This window comes from Oncorhynchus mykiss, chromosome 21 (assembly GCF_057628025.1).
Source record: "Oncorhynchus mykiss isolate SJ-2025 chromosome 21, ASM5762802v1, whole genome shotgun sequence".
Taxonomy (NCBI): domain Eukaryota; kingdom Metazoa; phylum Chordata; class Actinopteri; order Salmoniformes; family Salmonidae; genus Oncorhynchus; species Oncorhynchus mykiss.
Window position 1 is genome coordinate 28,256,135 of NC_143042.1, and position 16,081 is coordinate 28,272,215.

Genomic DNA, 16,081 nt, shown 5'->3' on the forward strand with positions numbered 1-16,081 from the left:
CCTCTTGTGGGATATGCATGGGTGTCCGAGCTGTGTGCCAGTAGTTCAGACAGACAGCTCGGTGCATTCAACATCTCAATACCTCTCATAAATAAAAGTAGTGATGAAGTCAATCTCTCCTCCACTTTCAGCCAGGAGAGATTAACATGCATATTATTAATATTAGCTCTCTGTGTACATCCAAGAGCCAGCCGTGCTGCCCTGTTCTGAGCCAATTGAAAGTCCTTTTCTGTGGCACCTGACCACATGACTTAACAGTAGTCAAGGTGCGACAAAACTAGGGCCTGTAGGACCTGCCTTATTGATAGTGTTGTTAAGAAGGCAGGGCATTTATTTTATCATCTTTATTATATACAAACTTCTCCCCATCTTAACTACTACTGCATCAATATGTTCTGACCAGTTTACAATCTAGTGTTACTCCAAGCAGTTTAGTCATCTCAACCTGCTCAATTTCTACATTATTTATAACAAGATTTAGTTGAGGTTTAGGGTTTAGTGAGTTTTGTTCCAAATACAATGCTTTTAGATATAGAAATATTCAGAGCTAACTTATTCCTTGCCACCCACTCTGAAACTAACTGCAGCTCATTGTTGAGTGTTGCAGTCATTTCAGTCACTGTAGAGGCTGAGATAGGGGTGGAGTGAGGGCTAAAAGGGTTTTATAAATTAAGCATCAACCAGTGGGTCTTGCGCCATGTATACAGAGATGACCAGTTTACAGAGGAGTACAGAGTGCAGTTATTTGTCCTATAAAGAGCATTGGTGGCAAATCTGATGGCCGAATGGTAAAGAACATCTAGCTGCTTGAGAGCACCCTTACCTGCTGATCTATATATTACGTCTCCGTAAACTAGCATGGGTAGGATGGTCATCTGAATCAGGGTTATTTTGGCAGCTGGTGTGAAAGAGGAGTGATTACGATAGAGGAAACCAAGTCTTAACCTTAGCCTGCAGCTTCAATTTCTGATGAGAGAAGGACAGTATACTGCATAACCATGCTCCCAAGTACTTGTATGACATGACTACCTCAAGCTCTAAACCATCAGAGGTGGTAATCACACTTACCAAATCACATGACCTTTGTTTTGGAGGTGTTCTGGCAAAAAGCCAGTTCTTGTTTGTACAACATCAGAGGAAATGTTTACTCAAATCAGTCATCTTGACAACAAACTAAATCTCAACTGAAAAACCACAACTCAAAAGTGATAGCTTGAATAAAATTATGGCTAGAATCGTGGGTATTATAATTCTGATGAATACCAGCGTGAGAGGCATTTGGGCATGTGCCTTGCTGAACTTGTCAGTAACGTGTTTCTTTCATTCACTCCCCTCTCCTGTCTTCCTGGTATCCCTTCCTCTCACAGTTGCTCCTGGATAGTCGAGACAGCATGGAGGGGGCCCTGCCAGATGGAGCAGATAACTACACTGAGACCCCACTTCAGCTGGCCTCTGCTGCAGGTACTTGTTGACAAAACAGGAATACGCGATTGACAATGTGTGTAGATGTATTTTTATTGAACCTTTATTTTGACAGTGACGTTATACTTTAAAAAATGTGTATATATATAATAAAAACATTTCTAGAAACCTATTTTTGCTTTGTCATTATGGGGGTATTGTGTAGAGGGGAAAAATGTAATCAATTTTAGAATTAGGCTGTAACGTAACAACATTTTGAAAAAGTCAAGGGGACCGAATACTTCTGTGTGTATATATACAGTGGGGCAAAAAAGTATTTAGTCAGCCACCAATTGTGCAAGTTCTCCCATTTAAAAAGATGAGAGGCCTGTAATTTTCATGATAGGTACACTTCAACTATGACAGACAAAATGAGAATTTTTTTCTCTCCAGAAAATCACATTGTAGGATTTTTAATGAACTTATTTGCAATGACAGAGGTCAAACGTTTTCTGTAAGTCTTCACAAGGTTTTCAGACACTGTTGCTGTTATTTTGGCCCATTCCTCCATGCAGATCTCCTCTAGAGCAGTGATGTTTTGGGGCTGTTGCTGGGCAACACAGACTTTCAACTCCCTCCAAAGATTTTCTATGGGGTTGAGATCTGGAGACTGGCTAGGCCACTACAGGACCTTGAAATGCGTTCTTACGAAGTCACTCCTTCATTGCCCGGGTGGTGTGTTTGGGATCATTGTCATGCTGAAAGACCCAGCCACGTTTCATCTTCAATGCCCTTGCTGATGGAAGGAGGTTTTCACTCAAAATCTCACAATACATTCATTCTTTCATTTACACGGATCAGTCGTCCTGGTCCCTTTGCAGAAAAACAGCCCCAAAGCATGTTGTTTCCACCCCCATGCTTCACAGTAGGTATGGTGTTCTTTGGATGCAACTCAGCATTCTTTGTCCTCCAAACACGATGAGTTGAGTTTTTACCAAAAAGTTATATTTTGGTTTCATCTGACCATATGACATTCTCCCGATCTTCTTCTGGATCATCCAAATGCTCTCTAGCAAACTTCAGATGGGTCTGGACATGTACTGGCTTTAGAAGGGGGACACGTCTGGCACTGCAGGATTTGAGTCCCTGGCGGCGTAGTGTTTTACTGATGGTAGGCTTTGTTACTTTGGTCCCAGCTCTCTGCAGGTCATTTACTAGGTCTACATTTTTGTTTCTGGTGTCCTTTGACAGCTCTTTGGTCTTGGCCACAGTCTAGTTTGGAGTGTGACTGTTTGAGGTTGTGGACAGGTGTCTTTTATACTGAAAACAAGTTCAAACAGGTGCCATTAATACAGGTAACGAGTGGAGGACAGAGGAGCCTTTGAAGAATCTCAAATATAAAATATATTTTGAATTGTTTAGCACTTTCTTGGTTACCACATGATTCCAAGCGCTATTTCATAATTTTCATGTCTTCACAATCATTTTACAATGTAGAAAATAGTAAAAATAAAGAAAAACCTTGATACTGTATATACAGTGTATTCAGACACCTTGACTTTACTCACATTGTTACCTTTACAGCATTTTTCTAAAATGGATGAAAGCATTTTGTTTCCTCATCAATCTAGACACTAAACCACGTAATGAGAAAACAAAAACAGGTTTTTAGAAATGTTTGCAAATGTATTTAAAATAAAAAACCGAAACATCACTTTTGACTGGCACTGTACGTAAATAAATATAGTTGAAGTCGGACGTTTACGTACACTTAGGTTGGAGTCATCAAAACTTGTTTTTCAACCATTCAACAAATTTCTTGTTAACAACCTATGGTTTTGGCAAGTCGGTTCGGACATCTACATGTGCATGACATGAGTAATTTTTCCAACAATTGTTTACAGACAGATTATTTAATTTCTAACTCTCTGTATCACAATTCCAGTGGGTCAGAAGTCTACAATACACTAAGTCGACTGTGCCTTTAAACAGCTTGGAAAATTCCAGAAAATTATATCATGGCTTTAGAAGCTTCTTATAGGCTAATTGAAATAATTCAAATGGAGGTGTACCTGTCAAAGTACTTCAAACTCAGTGCCTCTTTGCTTGACATCATGGGGAAATCAAAATAAATCAGCCAAGACCTCAGACCTCACAAGTCTGGTTCATCCTCGGGAGCAATTTCCAAACGCCTGAAGGTTTGAACCACGTTCATCTGTACAAACAATAGTATGCAAGTATAAACACCATGGGACCATGCAGTCGTCATTACCGCTCAGGAAGGAGACGCGTTCTGTCTCCTAGAGATGAACGTACAAATCAACCCCAGAACAACAGTAAAGGACTTTGTGAAGATGCTGGAGAAAACAGGTACAACAGTATCTATATCCACAGTAAAATGAGTCCTATATATCGCCATAACGTGAAAAGCCGCTCAGCAAGGAAGAAGCCACGGCTCCAAAACCGCCATAAAAAAGCCTGACTACGGTTTGCAACTGTACATGGGGACAAAGATCGTACTTTTTGGAGAAATGTCCTCTGGTCTGATGAAACAAAACTAGAACTCTTTGGCCATAATGACCATCATTTTGTTTGGAGGGAAAAGGGGAGGCTTGCAAGCCAAAGACACCATCCCAACCTTGAAGCACAGGGGTGGCAGCATCATTTTGTGGGGATACTTTGCTGCGTGAGGGACTGGTGCACTTCGCAAAATAGATGGCATCATAAGGTAAGAAAAATATGTGGATATATTGAAGCAACATCTCAAGACATCAGTCAGGAAGGTAAAGCTTGTGGGTCTTCCAAATGGACAATGACCCCAAGCATACTTCAAAAGTTGTGGCAAAATGGCAACCTTTTGTGACTAGGGGGCAGTATTTTCATTTTTGGAAAAATAACGTTCCCGTAGTAAACGGGATATTTTGTCAGGACAAGATGCTAGAATATGCATATAATTGACAGCTTAGGATAGAAAACACTCTAAAGTCTCCATAACTGTACAAATATTGTATGTGAGTATAACATAACTGATATTGCAGGCGAAAGAAAGCCTGAGAAAAATCCAATCCGGAAGTGACTCATCTTTTAAAAGCTCTGCATTCCAATGCGTCCCTATTGAGCAGTGGGCTATCAACCAGATAACTTTTTCTCCGTATTCCCCAAGGTGTCTACAGAATTGTGACGTAGTTTTACACATTTATGTTGAAGAATACCCGTAAGCGGCTACATGGTCACCTGATGGCTCCCAGATTGAGGATTGATTATAAACAACGTTTGCCATGTTTCTGTCGATATTATGGAGCTAATTTGGAATGTTTTTCGGCGTTTTCGTGACTGCAATTTCCGGGCGATTTCTCAGACAAACGTGAAGAACAAACGGAGCTACAGTGCCTTGCGAAAGTATTCGGCCCCCTTGAACTTTGCAACCTTTTGCCACATTTAAGGCTTCAAACATAAAGATATAAAACTGTATTTTTTTGTGAAGAATCAACAACAAGTGGGACACAATCATGAAGTGGAACGACATTTATTGGATATTTCAAACTTTTTTAACAAATCAAAAACTGAAAAATTGGCTGTGCAAAATTATTCAGCCCCCTTAAGTTAATACTTTGTAGCGACACCTTTTGCTGCGATTACAGCTGTAAGTCGCTTGGGGTATGTCTCTATCAGTTTTGCACATCGAGACTGACATTTTTTCCCATTCCTCCTTGCAAAACAGCTCGAGCTCAGTGAGGTTGGATGGAGAGCATTTGTGAACAGCAGTTTTCAGTTCTTTCCACAGATTCTCGATTGGATTCAGGTTTGGACTTTGACTTGGCCATTCTAACACCTGGATATGTTTATTTTTGAACCATTCCATTGTAGATTTTGCTTTATGTTTTGGATCATTGTCTTGTTGGAAGACAAATCTCCGTCCCAGTCTCAGGTCTTTTGCAGACTCCATCAGGTTTTCTTCCAGAATGGTCCTGTATTTGGCTCCATCCATCTTCCCATCAATTTTAACCATCTTCCCTGTCCCTGCTGAAGAAAAGCAGGCCCAAACCATGATGCTGCCACCACCATGTTTGACAGTGGGGATGGTGTGTTGCTTTTACGCCAAACATAACGTTTTGCATTGTTGCCAAAAAGTTCAATTTTGGTTTCATCTGACCAGAGCACCTTCTTCCACATGTTTGGTGTGTCTCCCAGGTGGCTTGTGGCAAACTTTAAACAACACTTTTTATGGATATCTTTAAGAAATGGCTTTCTTCTTGCCACTCTTCCATAAATGCCAGATTTGTGCAATATACGACTGATTGTTGTCCTATGGACAGAGTCTCCCACCTCAGCTGTAGATCTCTGCAGTTCATTCAGAGTGATCATGGGCCTCTTGGCTGCATCTCTGATCAGTCTTCTCCTTGTATGAGCTGAAAGTTTAGAGGGACGGCCAGGTCTTGGTAGATTTGCAGTGGTCTGATACTCCTTCCATTTCAATATTATCGCTTGCACAGTGCTCCTTGGGATGTTTAAAGCTTGGGAAATCTTTTTGTATCCAAATCCGGCTTTAAACTTCTTCACAACAGTATCTCGGACCTGCCTGGTGTGTTCCTTGTTCTTCATGATGCTCTCTGCGCTTTTAACGGACCTCTGATACTATCACAGTGCAGGTGCATTTATACGGAGACTTGATTACACACAGGTGGATTGTATTTATCATCATTAGTCATTTAGGTCAACATTGGATCATTCAGAGATCCTCACTGAACTTCTGGAGAGAGTTGCACTGAAAGTAAAGGGGCTGAATAATTTTGCACGCCCAATTTTTCAGTTTTTGATTTGTTAAAAAAGTTTTAAATATCCAATAATTGTCGTTCCACTTCATGATTGTGTCCCACTTGTTGTTGATTCTTCACAAAAAAATACAGTTTTATATCTTTATGTTTGAAGCCTGAAATGTGGCAAAAGTTCGCAAAGTTCAAGGGGGCCGAATACTTTCGCAAGGCACTGTATTTTGCCTACAAAAATATTATTTTTGGAATAAAGGAACATTGGCTATCTAACTGGGAGTCTCGTGAGTGAAAACATCCGAAGCTCATCAAAGGTAAACTATTTAATTTGATTTTTTTCTGATTTCCGTGACCAAGTTACCTGCTGCTAGCTGGACAAAATGCTATGCTAGGCTATCAATAAACTTACACAAATGCTTGTCTAGCTTTGGCTGTAAAGCATATTTTGAAAATCTGAGATGACAGGGTGATTAACAAAAGGCTAAGCTGTGTCTCAATATATTTAACTTGTGATTTTCATGAATAGGAATATTTTCTAGGAATATTTATGTCCGTTGCGTTATGCTAATTAGTGTCAGTCGATGATTACGCTCCCGCACTCTGGATGGGGAGTCACTAGAGGTGAACAACAAAGTCAAGGTATCAGAGTGGCCATCACAAAGCCCTGACCTCAATCCTATAGAACATTTGTGGGCAGAACTGAAAAAGCGTGTGCGTAGAAGGAGGCCTACAAACCTGACTTAGTTACACCAGCTCTGTCAGGAGGAATGGGCCAAAATTAACCTAATGTATAGTGGGAAGCTTGTGGAAGGCTATCCGAAACGTTTGATGCAAGTATTAAACAATTTAAATGCAAGGCTACCAAATACTAATTGAGTGTATTTAATCTTCTGACCCACTGGGAATGTGATGAAAGAAATAAAAGCTGAAATAAATCATTCTCTCTACTATTATTCTGACATTTCACATTCTTAAAATAAAGTGATGATCCTAACTGGCCTAAGACAGGGAATTTTTAATAGGATTAAACGTCAGGAATTGTAAAAAAAAAAAAAAAAAACGGAGTTTAAATGTATTTGGCTAAGGTGTATGTAAACTACCGACTTCAACTGTATACATGCACATCACATGCAGGGCGGACTCCAACTTTACTCGTCGTAATATTTCTTATTTCCATTATTTTACTTTTATATGTGTGTGTATTGTTAGATATTACTGCACTGTTAGCTAGGAACACAAGTATTTCACTACACCCACAATAACATCTGCTAATTATTTGTAAGTGACCATTGCAGATGGCTAAAAATATGTTGGTAAGCTCAAACACATAATCATTATTTGTTTTAACATGAGTTGGTTAATTTGAGTTCATAACGTTGCTTTTTCTCCTCAGGGAACTTTGAGCTGGTCAGTCTATTGTTGGAGAGAGGGGCAGATCCCATGACTGGGACCATGATCAGAAATGGCATCTCATCTGCCCAACTGGGGGACATGAACTCATATAGCCTGGCAGCATCACATGGGCACAGGTAACACACACTCACGCCAGTGGAGTTTCCTCAGAGAAGGAAGGGGAGAATCATCCTACCCAGTGAATTTCATTTTTTTTAAATATTGAATTATTTTTTTATGTTAGAATTTTTTGATAAAAGTAAATATATTAACGTCACCAAATAACTGATTGAAACATTTGTTTTTGCAATGAAGGTCTACAGTAACCTCAACAGCATCCTCTAAGGTAGCACCACGGTATAGCTGGAGGTGTCCTCCTCTGGGTACATTAACTTCATTATAAAATCTAGGAGGCTCATGGTTCTCACTCCCTTCCATAGACTTACTCAGTAATTATGAGTTCCGGAGGACTTCCTCCAACCTATCAGAGCTCTTACAGTATGAAATAACATCTTGTCCATCCAATCAAAGGATCAGAGAATGAATCTAGTAGTGAAAGCATAAGCTACAGCTAGCTAACACTACAGTGCATGAAGTGTTGTCAGTATTTTACTCAAAGAGAGAAAGACAATAATTTCTTCAAAAATGGAAGAGAAGCAGCGTGTATATTTAGTCATGTGTTTCTTGTTAATGTACCTTTCACTTAGCTAATGCAGCCAATTTGTGACCCAACTCGGGTCCAACTAGGCGTATGTCACAAGTCACGACGTCACAGGAGAGCCGTTTGAATTTTTTTTTATCAAAATGAATTTTTTGGCAGAAATGTCTTCTCGAACATGTCAACTTTCATGTGCCTTAATAACAAATGTGTATGCTATCTAGGCTACCTGCCACCCTGATGCTACACTACAGGACTGTTTTGCTTGCACAGACTGGAATATGTTCCCAGGATTTATCCAATGGCATCCAACACCATCAATAAGTGCATCGATAAAGTCGTCCCCAAAGTGACTGTATGTACATATCCCAACCAGAATCCATGGATTACAGGCAACATCCGCATCGAGCTAAAGGCTAGAGCTGCCGCTATCAAGGAGCGGGAGACGAATCCGGACGCTTATAAGAAATCTCGCTATGCCCTCAGATAAACCATGAAACAAGCAAAGTGTCAATACAGGATTAAGATTGAATCCTACTACACCAGCTCCGGCGCTCGTCGGATGTGGCAGGGCTTGAAAACTATTACAGACTACAAAGGGAAACCCAGACGCGAGCTGCCCAGTGACGCAAGCCTTCCAGACAAGCTAAATGCCTTTTATGCTCGCTTTGAGGCAAGCAACACTGAAGCATGCACAAGAGCACAAGCTGTTCTAGATGACTGTGTGATAACGCTCTCGTTAGCCAATGTTTATTTATTTACTTTATTTTACCTTTATTTAACTAGGCAAGTCAGTTATGACCTTTCGGTTACTAGTCCAACGCTCTAACCACTAGGCTACCCTGCCGCCCCGCCGATGTGAACAGAACCTTGAAACTGGTCAACATTCATAAAGCCGCTGGGCCAGACGGATTACCAGGACGTGTACTCAAAGCCTGAGTGGACTAACTGTCAAGTGTCTTCACTGACATTTTCAACCTCTCCCTGACCGAGTCTGTAATACCTGCATGTTTCAAGTAGACCACCATATTCCTTGTGCCAAGGTAACCTGCCTAAATTATTACCGCCCCGTGGCACTCATGGCGGTAGCCACAAAGTGCTTTGAAAGGCTGGTCATGGCTCACATCAACAGCATCCTCCCGGATACCCTAGACCAACTCCAATTCGCATACCGCCCCAACAGATCCACAGATGATGCAATCTCAATCGCACTCCACACCACCCTTTCTTACCTGAACAAAATGAACACCTATGTGAGAATGCTGTTCAGCAAAGCGTTCAACACCATAGTGCCCACGAAGCTCATCACTAAGCTAAGAACTCTGGGACTAAACACCTCCCTCTGCAACTGGATCCTGGACTTCCTGACAGGCCGCCCCCAGATGGTAGATGAAGAGTAGGCAAAAATACGTCTGCCACACTGATCCTTAACACTGGGGCCCCTCAGGGGTCTGTACTTAGTCCCCTCCTGTATTCCCTGTTCACCCACGACTGCGTGGCCAAACACGTCTCCAACACATTCATGAAGTTTTCTGACGACACAACAGTGGTAGGCCTGATCACAGACAACGGTGAGACGGCCTAAAGGGAGGAGGTCAGAGAACTGGCAAAGGTGGTGCCAGGACAACAACCTCTCCCTCAATGTGAGGAAGACAAAGGAGCTGATCGTGGACTACAGGAAAAGGCGGGCCGAACAGGCCCCCATTTACATCGACTGGGCTGAAGTATAGCGGGTCGAGACTTTGAAGTTCCTTGGTGTCCACATCACCAACAAACTATCATGGTCCAAACATACCAAGACAGTCGTGAAGAGGGCACGACAAAACCATTTTCCCCTCAGGAGACTGAAAAGATTTGGCATGGGCCCCCAGATCCTCCAAAAGTTATACAGCTGCACCATTGAGAGCATCCTGACCGGTTGCATCACTGCCTGGTATGGCAACTGCTCGGCATCTGACCGTAAGATGCTACAGAGTGTAGAGCGAATGGCCCAGTGCATCACTGGGGCCAAGCTTCCTGCCATCCAGGGCCTATATCACATAGGCACTGTCAGAGGAAAGCCCATAAAATCACCCAAGATATAGACTGATTTCTCTGCTACCGTATTGAACGCGGTACCGGAGCACCTCAACATCTTCTACCCCCCCCCCCCCCCCCCCCGCCCCCCGCCAAGCCATTAGACCTCAACAGCTTCTACCCCCAAGCCATTAGACTGCTGAACAGTTCATAAAAATCGCCACCGGACAATTTACATTGACACACCCCTTCTTGTACACTGCTGTCACTCACTGTTTGTTTGTTACCTAGTCACTTCGCCCCCACCTACATGTACAGATTACCTCAACTAGTCTGTACCCTTGCAGACTGACTCGGTACCAGTGCCCCTGTATATAGCCTCGTTATTGTTATTCTTATTGTGTTAGCCTAGTGGTTAGAGCACTGGGCCAGTAACCAACAGGTTGCTGGATCGAGTCCCTGAGCTGACAAGGTAAAAATCTCTCACTCTGCCCCTGAACAAGGCAGTTAACCCAATGTTCCTAGGCTGTTATTGTAAATAAGAATTTGTTCTTAAATGACTTGCCTAGTTAAAAAAAGGTAAATAAAATAATACAAAAAATCTGTAAATAAGAATACAATTGTTAAATTATAAGCCTTATTGGTTAAGCCACAGAAAAAGGGACCTTCCCACTAGCCATGATTGGCTGAGAAAATGAGTGGGCTGGACATGCGGATTGGTCTGTAGAAGATATAGAAGGCTGCTGCCTATTTGAACTCATTAGTCTGTGTTGGTAGTCCTGTTGAGTTGAAAGCAGCTTTTTTTAATGTATTGTGTAGTGGAGTTTTATAAGTGTTGCGCTCCACTTTCTGGAGGATTAAGTTTTGAAATCAGTGGAATTAGAGTATGATAGCTAAAGAGATGGAGTAAACACCTGCAACCTTGGTATGGCAATCCTGACTGGGAGACACATCCATCATGAATGATGATGTATACAGGTAGGATAGTCTTGCGTTAGCCAGCTACATTTTCAGATATTACACTTTTCTAATTTTGACAGAAAGTGGTTTCATTTCAAGCTAAAGTGTACTGTTAGCTAGCTAGCTAACATTAGCTGGCTGGCTCCCTAGCTGACATTATTTGTTTCCCAGAGCCGTTTGCTTTTCTAGTTCGAGCCTAACATTGGACCTGGTTGGTTAGCCCCCAGCACAGGGAAATTGTTGGCACTTTGTTCATTGTTGTTTAACTAGCTATTGTTAGCTGGCTGGCTCATTAGCTAACATTACGTGTGTGATCTTAAAAGTTGTTTACCTAACTAGGTTCATTGTTTATCTAGCTAGCTAGCTATATGTCTTAAGCTAAAGTGTACTGTTAGCTAGCTAGCTAACATTAGCTGGCAGGCTCCCTAGAGGACATTATTATTAGTTTCCCAGAGCTGTTTGCTTTTCTAGTTAGATACTAACATTAGGCATTGTTGGCAACTTTGTTCATTGTTGTTTAACTAGCTGGCTGGCTCATTAGCTGATGTTACGTGATGTGTGTTCAACACCCGTTGAATGTGGCCGGTGGCAATATACATCTGCAAAAAAGCAAAAAATGAAATTGTTGCCAGCAGAGCTGGTTAGGCTGTTTTCTGTTATCCAGAGGTAAACAAATCATCGGTTAGAGCGTCAAGTGTGCGCTCTGAGAGCGAAATGAGATGCGTGGGGCTAAAGTTTAAGAGTGTGTGAACGATACTGAATGGGTGTAGACAAAGAAGAGCTCTTCACTAGATACCAAAATAGTCAAAGGCTATTTTTTCAAAAGTGAGTTTACAGGTTGATAAAATTTCAAAGCAGAATTGTCTTTCCCATTGTTCCTCAAATGCAGTGAATGATATACCATTTTGTAGCTCTGAGTCTCTATAACGTTAATATGGTGATAACGATGCAGACTGTGTAGAGGTTAGCGGTTATGGTATTGCTTGGAGGGGTTTTTGCACCTGTTCACAGACAGCTGTTGTGTTGTGCACTGAAGTCCACAAGCAAAGGGAAAAGGTGAGAGCAGGAGAGTGCGTAGATGCGAGAAGGAATTATACAATGAGCAATGTAGTGATCCTGTGTGTGGCTGCTATGACGGTGAACTGTGTGAATGGGTGATCAGTGGTGTATTCATTCCACTGATTCTTAATCGGAACGAAACGGAGGGAGACCTACTTGAATTTTTCTAATAGAAACTCTCGTTTTGCAACTGTTTGGACTAATGATTGCACCCCAGATCAGCTAGATGCAGTAAAGAGTGTGCAAGGCGGTATTGAATGTGCTACTGTGTCACCTTGACTACTCCATTCTGTCTAAGCCATTGGTTCTCAATATTTACTAAGCTAACATATGCAATTGTTTTAAGATGGTCATACCATGGATCATTTAGTTGTTTGTTTTAGAATTTTAGGTTATAAAACAAATCTCTATATTTTTTATAAAATAATGAATAAACAGTCAAAAAATCTATCATGAACAATACGTGTTTGAAGTGTCTGTCCTATATCTAGTGTCTGCCCTATATCATTTTTTACACCCTTTTAGTCACTTTGCTTATGGCACTTTTTACACCCTGTTCACTTTTAGCCATTTTTACTTACATTCCAGCATCTCCCCTGAAGCTTGCATAGAGCAAAACAATTGTGCTGAATGTTTGTGTCTTACCTGTCGATGTTGGTAGCTCAAACGGTTCAGCCAGGACAGTTTGTTTTATGAGAAGATGTCTTTGAAATTAGGACGTGGCCTTCTGAAAGTTCAGACAACTTCCCTAAAGCTTGTGGATGTCATAGACAATGTCGTGTTTGTGAGAGACTCCTTTGATGATGGGGTCATATGAGTTGCTAGCTCAAACAGTTGGCATATTTTCAAGAATATTTCTTTTCCGGATCTTCTCATTTATTAAAAACACCACTTTCACAAGCACTATGTTATGGAATATGGGCGGAAGAGGGGATTGATCTGCAGCCACTGCAATGAACGGTAACTCTCTAGCATAAACAAACACCGAGTTATTCCGCATTCAAAATGACACCACGTGTGACACACAGGCATGTCAATCGACTCTAGGTTCTAGGTTGTAGCAACCTCATGATGGGTATAGGGCAAAGTCGAGTATTATTTAGTAACCTAAACCGATCGATGTTGCATTGAGCTGGGTGAATGGAATATGAATGACATTCATCAAATATGTTGTAATAGAAATAAGGCCATATACATATTCTCGTCCTCCCTAATCTTGAACAGCAGTAACCGCCACACACACACACACACACACACACACACACACACACACACACATACACCTTAAAGCTTTACGTCACATTTATAGATCACAAACAGCAACAGCAATGGGATAATAATAATGACAGAACCCTGTGAGTTTCTTTAGAATTTCGTGGTCACATTGAGATTTGTGGTTGCAAGTATGACTTGCAAATGTGTAATTTAATTTCGCAAGCTTGTGTCATGGTGTGACATTTTTTATAACAGTCACAAACGTGTAACTTGACATCAATAAGGTTTGCAAGCATAATTTATTTTCCAAATGATCAATTTAAGTCCATTTACAACTATGAATATTCTGCTGGCAATCAAAAACACGCTTTCATATTTTTTTTATCTACGCATGGTCTGAATTGTGTCACTATTGTCATGTTACCAAGATATTTGTAAGCTTGTAGAAAGTTATGTAAATGTGTAGAAAGAGATTATGACTTTATTCAAATATCAATTCACACTGTTAGCAGTTGATGTTAATCTTCAATAACACAGAACCCAAAGCAAATCAGGGGGAGAAAAATAGGTTTATTCAAAGAGAACAAATCATAGTTGTTAGGCTGGGAAGTAGATGGCCGATGTTCATTCTTCCCTGTCCTCAATGATTCTCCACAGAACAAAGGGACAGGATGTAATTTATAACCTGCAACCCTAGCCTTCGGTTGACCAATTAGAATTCCTTGCAGGAAAATTGGCCAGTGGCCAGGTAACAAGTATCCCATTTCAGGCTCAATGTGTAGACCATTCGAACCAATGAGAACTTACCACGTCTAGATTTGAGTCCAGGAATGAAACCCCTATACAGATTCTAAACAGATGTTGACCAATTCCGCCACCTGTGCTGATGTTCCTGCAGGTAACGTGCCTGTCACTATCACATTGTCCATTCTAGAATCTGCCAAGCATGCTTTCCTCACACCCCCCTCCACAATGCTTGAACCATCTGTGTATAAGATAAACTCAGGGTTTTCCAATGGATGACTTTTAGTTAACCCATCAGAAAGCTGATCCAAAACCAACTCACAACATTCATGATCAAGAAATGTATCTGGAGGAAGCATCAGAGTAACTGGATTACATGGTGTTCCACATTTTATGACGATGTTAGGAGCCTCCAGCACAGTTGACCACCAGATCCAACGAGCAGCTGTTACCTGTGCAGCTCGATTCATTGTCAAGAGTATGAACAATATGTCGGCAGAATGTGTCTTTTCAACTATACCCATGTCCCATAGATCTTTAATCACTACTTTAGTAGCAGCGATAGCTTCCTTGCTAATGGGATATTGTTTTGTGCAAGGTGGGGCAACACCTGTCAAGCACACTGGTTGTCACGCGGGACTAGGTGTGTGTGCAGGAATCAGACGCAGAGAGCGAGTAACGGAGTAAAGTGCTATTGCACACCAAACTGATAAGCCCAATACAATACAGGGCACAGGACACTATACCAGACAACCCAAAACCACAGGGTGTCCAGTATAGAAAATAAAATACACCACAACCTAATATGTACACACGTAACAAAAGACAATCCCGCACAAAACAAGGGCGGGTCAAACTACTACATATAGGGAAGCTAATTAAACCAAAATACACACAGGTGAAACTAATAAGGCAAAACCAACAGACAAATCCCCAAAAAGGGATCGGTAGCGGCCGAGCACTGCCCGAACAGGCAGAGGAGCCAACTTCGGCGGAAGTCGTGACACTGGTTCCATATCCAAAGTTCCACTCATTTTTATTCGTAGTCCAAATAGGATGGTTCTGAACTGTAGATCGCTTCAGTTGTTTAATTTTTCATGTCACCTTTCCTTCAGAGATTAGTCAAGTTGCATAATAACATCAAGGCCTAAAATAGGTTGTTCAAATGAGCCTATTCACACCCCTGCATCAATCTTCATTGGACCAATAGAAATTGATAATGTTTTGGTCTGTTTCGTATCTGCTGATCAACTGATGTGTGATTGCCCCATTTTTGTAGACTTTGAGTGCATCTTCATCTTCCATGTCGGGTAACCCACTGTGTTTAACCTTGTTAATTTTTTTTTTACACATTATGATACAAGCTTGCAAAATGTTATTACACATTTGCCAATCGTAATTCTAAATATAAACTCACAGTCATCATTATTATCCCATACATCAAATGCAGATCCAATGTGAACCCATTGTCCTGCCTTTCACAAAATAATATGTCATCAAACCACTAACCACTCACAAATCACAAGCAGGAACATAACTACATAACGTAATTTTGTGTAATGAAAAAAATATATACGGTATATATTTCACAATAAAGAAAATCTAATACGGGTCATCATCTAAGCATTGCTCCCAGCATTAATCAAAGCTCAGAATGCTTATATTCTTGATCTGACTGAATTCTAGTAGCATATTCACCACTGCCTCAAATGGCTAAGTCCGCTCTCTCGCGGCACAGGCGAGGCAGGTGAGACGTGAAACAAACTATCCCAGCTCAGAGACGGCTCAAGTAGGCAAGTAGTTACTCTTCTGACAGTGTGTTTGCGAGAAACATTGCAACAACTGGTAAGTAGTCGCTTATGGATAG

The 16,081-nt window shown here is 41.2% G+C and overlaps 1 protein-coding gene across 4 annotated transcripts in view; it reads left to right on the top strand.

The window, feature by feature from the left end:
* LOC110500296 (ankyrin repeat- and BTB/POZ domain-containing protein 3-A) overlaps positions 1–16,081 on the top strand; it is a 206,469-nt gene that overhangs the window by 159,129 nt on the left and 31,259 nt on the right. For all 4 annotated transcript variants that reach the window (XM_021577600.3, XM_090214343.1, XM_090214344.1 and 1 more), the window contains 2 exons: positions 1,368–1,461; positions 7,564–7,699. In XM_021577600.3, coding sequence (XP_021433275.3) covers positions 1,368–1,461; positions 7,564–7,699 — 230 coding nt within the window. The remainder of the gene's footprint in view (positions 1–1,367; positions 1,462–7,563; positions 7,700–16,081) is intronic.